Source organism: Oncorhynchus gorbuscha, linkage group LG22, assembly GCF_021184085.1.
Source record: "Oncorhynchus gorbuscha isolate QuinsamMale2020 ecotype Even-year linkage group LG22, OgorEven_v1.0, whole genome shotgun sequence".
Lineage (NCBI taxonomy): Eukaryota > Metazoa > Chordata > Actinopteri > Salmoniformes > Salmonidae > Oncorhynchus > Oncorhynchus gorbuscha.
The window spans coordinates 6,590,347-6,596,346 of NC_060194.1; the positions used below are offsets into that span (position 1 = coordinate 6,590,347).

Below are 6,000 nucleotides of genomic sequence, written 5' to 3' on the forward strand. Positions count from 1 at the left end.
TTGTTATAGTCTAACAAAAAGCGTATAGTGCAATAGTAAATTTACCTGTGATGATCCTCCATATGAAGTCTGTCTCACATGTTAACGAGGATCATGCTGTCTTATGATGTCTGTTCTCTTTATATATCTTTTTGAAGGGGAAGTTCCAACTGGTGCTGTAGACCTACGTAATCTTAGGCCTGTGTGTTAAACGGAAGCTTCCTATTATTACCATTTAAGGTCATGCACTACTGACTCTCATATTGCTGCTTCCGTGTTACTGTTGGCTGATTCTACTCAATCATACCAGCTGGTTGTTTCTACCACTGGGAGGCGGCGTAGGAGGTATGTCAAGCGTCAGCTGGGAGAAGTCTATGATAGGTATCTCCTCTGCTTCCCCCCGTTGTCCAGTTTCTGCAGGCGCGGTCCGTGGTTCCATGAGGTCCCGTGAATGTCCTGTGTTGTGGTCCCCATTGCTTGATGGAGTGGGCAGATTCTTTTCATCTCTTGTCACAGTATGATGATTTAAGCATATGCACATTGGATGGTGTCCATATTGATCATGTCCCTGCTTACAAATGTACTACATGACCAAACGTTTGTGGACACCTGCTTGTTGAACTTCTCATTCCAAAATCATGAGCATTAATATGGAGTTGGTCCCCCCCTTTGCTGCTATAACAGCCACCACTCTTCTGGGAAGGTTTCCACCGGATGTTGGAACATTGCTGCGGGAACTTGCTTCCATTCAGCCACAAGCATTTATGAGGTTGGGCACTGATGTTGGCCAATTAGGCCTGGCTCGCAGTTGGCATTCCAATGTATCCCAAAGGTGTTTGATGGGGTTGAGGTCAGGGGTCTGTGCATGCTGGTCAAGTACTTCCACACCAATCTCGACAAAATATTTCTGTATGGACCTCGCTTTGTGCATGGAGGCATTGTCATGCTGAAACAGGAAAGGGTCTTCCCCAAATTGTTGGCACAAAGTTGGAAGCACAGAATTGTCTAGAATGCCATTGTATGCTGTAGCAGTAAGATTTCCCTTCACTGGAACTAAGGAGCCGTAACCATGAAAAACAGCCCCAGACCATTATTCCTCCTCCACCAAACTTTACAGTTGCACTATGCATTCGGGCAGTGAGCGTTCTCCTGGCATCCACCAAACTTAGATTCGTCCATTGGTCTGCCAGATGGTGAAGTGTGATTCATCATTGCAGAGAACGCGTTTCCACTGCTCCAGAGTCCACCACTCCGGCTGACGCTTGGCATTGCGGATGGTGATCTTAGGTTTTGTGTGCGGCTGCTCGGCCATGGAAGCCCATTTCATGAAGCTTCCGATTGACGGCGAGTTTACAAGCTCTCGATGAACAGATCTTGTGCTGACGTTGCTTCCAGAGGCAGTTTTGAACTTGGTAGTGAGTGTTGCAACCAAGGACAGACTGGTTTTACACACTACGCACTTCAGAACTTGGCGGTCCCATTCTGTGAGCTTCTTTGGCCTACCAATTCGCGACTGATCCGCTGTTACTCCTAAACGTTTCCACTTCACAGTAACAGCACTTACAGTTGACCGGGCCAGCTCAAGAAGGGCAGAAATGTGACAAACTGAATTTTTGGAAAGGTGCCATCCTATGATGGTGCCACGTTGAAAGTCACTGAGCTCTTCATTAAAGCCATTCTACTGCCAATGTTTGCCTATGGAGATGTTATACACCTGTCAGCAAGGGGTGTGGCTGAAATAGACTAATCCACTCATTTGAAGGAGCTTCCACATACTTTTGTATATACACTGCCCTCAGAAAGTGTTCATACCCCTTGACTTATTCCACATTTTTCTGTGTTACAGCCTGAATTCAATTGATTACGTTGGGGGTTTTTCTCACCCATTTACACACAATACCCCATAATGACAAAGTGAAAACATGTTTTTAAACACTTTTGCAAATGTATTGAAAATGAACTCCAGAAATATCTAATTTACAGTACCAGTCAAATGTTTGGACACACCTACTTATTCAAGGGTTTTTCTTTATTTTTCTCTCAACCAGCTTCATGAGGAATGCTTTTCAAACAGTCTCGAAGGTGTTCCCACATATGCTGAGCACTTGTTGGCTGCTTTTCCTTCACTCTGTGGTCCAACTCATCCCAATCCATCTCAATTGGGTTGAGGTCGGGTGATTGTGGAGGCCAGGTCATCTGATGCAGCACTCCATCACTCTCCTTGTTCAAATATCCCTTGCACAGCTTGGAGGTGTGTTTTGGGTCATTGTCCTGTTCAAAAACAAATGATAGTCCCAGATGGGATGGCTTATCAATGCAGAATGCTGTGGTAGCCATACTGGTTAAGTGTGCCTTGAATCTTAAATAAATCACTGACAGTGTCACCAGCAAAGCACCACACATGCAGAGATCATCCTTTCACATACTTTGCGTCTCACAAAGACATGGTGGCCCAAAAAAGTATCTTCTTATTTTTGGTGTCCTTTACTAGTGGTTTCTTTAGTTTCTTTGTTACTTGAACTTTGTGAAGCAATTATTTGGGCTGCAATTTCCGAGAATGGTAACTCTAATGAACGTATCCTCTGTAGCAGAGGTAAATCTGGGTCTTCCTTTCCTGTGGCGGTCCTCATGAAAGCCAGTTTCATCATAGCGCTTGATGGTTTTAGCGACTGCACTTAAAGAACATTTCAAACTTCTCAACATTTTCCAGATCCTGACCTTCATGCATGTCCTAAAGTAATGATGGACTGTCATTTATCTTTGCTTATTTGAGCTATTCTTGCCATAAAATGGACTTGGTCCCATTATTCTTTCCAACATTTTTCAAGCTCTGTCAAATTGGTTGCTGCTAGACAACCATTTTCCAGTCTTGCCATAGATTTTCATGCAGATTTAAGTCAAAACTGTAACTCGGCCACTCAGGAACATTCACTGTCTTCTTGGTAAGCAACTCCAGTGTAGATTTGGCCTTAAGCTTTAGGTTATTGTCCTGCTGACAGGTGAATTCATCTCCCAGTGTCTGGTGGAAAGCAGACTGAACCAGGTTTTCCTCCAGGATTTTGCCTGTGCTCCATTTTTGTTTATTTTTTCTTTTGAAAAAAAAGAGTCCTTAACAATTACATGCATACACATAACATGATGCAGCCACCATTATGCTTGCAAATATGCAGTGGTACTCAGTAATGTTGTATTGGATTTGCCCCAAATATAACACTTTGTATTCAGGACAAAAGGTTAATTGCTTTGCCAAATTCTTTGCGGTATTGCTTTAGTGCCTTGTTGCAAACAGGATGCATGTTTTTTTTCCACTCTGTCAATTATGTTAGTATTGTGGAGTAACTACAATGTTGTTGATTCATCCTCAGTTTTATCTTATCACAGCCATTAAACTCAGTAACTGTTTTTACCATTGGCCTCATGGTGAAATCCCTAAGCGGTTTCCTTCCTCTCCGGCAACTGAGTTAGGAAGGACGCCTGTATCTTTGTAGTGACTGGGTGTATTGTGACGACCCTCCCACTCTGTCTGCCGTATTCTGTCTTTGTTCTTGTTTCCTTATTAGGATGCGGGTGGGCGGAGTTGAGAGGGTCGTCAGCTACATGGGAAACACCTGGGCCAGTATATACAGAGGCCTATGTCAATTTGGGACGCAGAGGCCTGTGTCAATTTGGGACGCAGAGGCCTGTGTCAATTTGGGACGCAGAGGCCTGTGTCAATTTGGGACGCAGAGGCCTGTGTCAATTTGGGACGCAGAGGCCTGTGTCAATTTGGGACGCAGAGGCCTGTGTCAATTTGGGACGCAGAGGCCTGTGTCAATTTGGGACGCAGAGGCCTGTGTCAATTTGGGACGCGAGAGGCTGGTATGTTGTTCCGGGGTCCTTGTTGGTCCCCGGTTTTATGGGGGGAATGTGAAAATTAGGATGCCGGTGGGCGGAGTTGAGAGGGTCGTCAGCTACATGGGAAACACCTGGGCCAGGTGTCTCCCAGGATAAATAGACCTCTTCAACATTCATGGAGGAGACTCTCTCCATGCAGACACCTTTTGTAGATTCTGTTGTGGTTCTTGGTGGCCTTTTGTTTGTTTGCTTTGGCACCTTTCATCAACCTGCATTATCACATTCATGCAAAACACTCACTTACACTACTGATTACTGATTACACACACCATTGGATATTTTCCTTAGTTGCTTTAGTTAATAAATATATATTTTGCTACTCCTTATCTCCACGTTGTCTCCCTTTGTTACGGGCTTTGAGCCGGTTCGTGACAGTATTGACTACACCATCCAAAGTATAATTTATAACTTCACCATGCTCAAAGGGATATTCAATGTCTGCTTTAAAAAAAATGTTTTATTACAATTTTACATTACATTTACATTTAAGTCATTTAGCAGACGCTCTTATCCAGAGCGACTTACAAATTGGTTCCCTTCTTTGCCACGGCATTGGAAAATCTCTCCGGTCATTGAGGTTGAATCTGTGTTTGAAATTGACTGCTCGACTGAGTGACCTTAAAAAATGATCTGTATGTGTGTGGTACAGAGATGACATACTCATAAAAAAATGATGTTAAATTATATTATTGCACACAGAGTGAGTCCATGCAACTTATTATGTAACTTGTTAAGCACCATTTTACTTCTGAACTTATTCAGGCTTGACATAACAAAGGGGTTGAATACTTATTGACTCAAGGCATTTCAGATGTTAATTTTTCATGAATGAGTAAAAGGGCCTCCCGGGGACCCAGACACTCTGGGTTTGCGCCCAGGCTCACCGGTGGTGCGTCACCAAAAATCCCAATTCAATCAATTTTAAATTAAGGCTGGAACACAAGAATATGTGGAAAAATAAAAGGAATACTTTCCGAAGACTCTGGATAGATGAAAAGATGTGAGTTATTTAAGGAGCTGAGAATAAAAACACAGCTGCCACTTCATTAATAGTTATACGCAGGCATCTGCACTGTGCTTTATTATGGGTGACAATTTTAGTACTCACCACTGCATTCTCTACCAAAAAGTTGGTTGGCCCTCTTTGATGTCACATGTCACATAGGTTGATACATTGCAATGTTTTACAAAAATTCCCACTGACTGTACCTAACATCTTTACTAAACTTTAGACATAGGAGTTGCCACACTCGGTTTCAAGGATGGCTAACTCTGGAAATTAATTTGGTCTTTAAACTGAGTTAGGTAAATCAGCTTAAAGTTTTCTTGAACCTTATTTGTGGAACAATCTTCAAAATGTTCATGAATTTGATGTTTTGGTGCATAGGGCAATTCAGAAGGTTGAGGACCTTATTACTGATGAATGTGTTTTTTATGACCATGTTCTTTCTGCTAGCATTTCTATTGTATGTATTTACTGTAATGTATGTAATTCAGGGCGCATCTGTAAAAGAGACCTTGTCTCAGTATGACTCCCTGATAAAATAAAGGTTAAATAAATTACAAATGTGCCATTTTAGTGCAAAAGTTATGACTACTTGCCCGGAGTAGGCTAGCTAGTCTAGGCACTCAAGTAACGTTACATCGTTTCACTCAGCAACACGCGCAAACAACCCAGTTGAATCAAAACAGAAAACATGCAAAAGTGCTTCACCTGAATCATTTTCATGTTGTTTATGTCCATCCCTCTTCAGCTCTTCAGTGAAAAATAACGTAAAAGACACCGAAATGAGATAAACCCAGAGAAAATGTTTTCCCAACATCTCCACCCCTCCAATGCTTGGAATAAGCTGTAAATCCGGGTGTAATAACAATGATAATAATGTTATAGGCTCAGGCAGCTGCACTGTTCAGGCAAGAGCACACTATTACATTTATTTGACACGTTGGGATATTTACAGGCAACTTTTTTTATCCTCAGGGGGTAAATGAATATATGTATTTGACTAAAAATGTCTTTATGCTATCAATATCGTAACTCAGAAGGTTATCGCTCTTGTGGAGGGTTGTTGTACAATTGGGGTTAAGTGTAGCCAAGTCTTCCACGCCCACAATGTATTTCAGACT

General features: G+C 42.3%; 1 protein-coding gene across 1 annotated transcript in view; it reads right to left on the reverse strand.

Moving 5' to 3' along the window:
* The window catches only part of LOC124010148 (agouti-signaling protein-like), a 31,442-nt gene extending 25,746 nt beyond the window's left edge, over window positions 1-5,696 (reverse strand). Inside the window, exon 1 of the mRNA XM_046322524.1 lies at window positions 5,588-5,696. Coding sequence (XP_046178480.1) covers window positions 5,588-5,696 — 109 coding nt within the window. The remainder of the gene's footprint in view (window positions 1-5,587) is intronic.
* Between the last annotated feature and the right edge of the window lie 304 nt (window positions 5,697-6,000).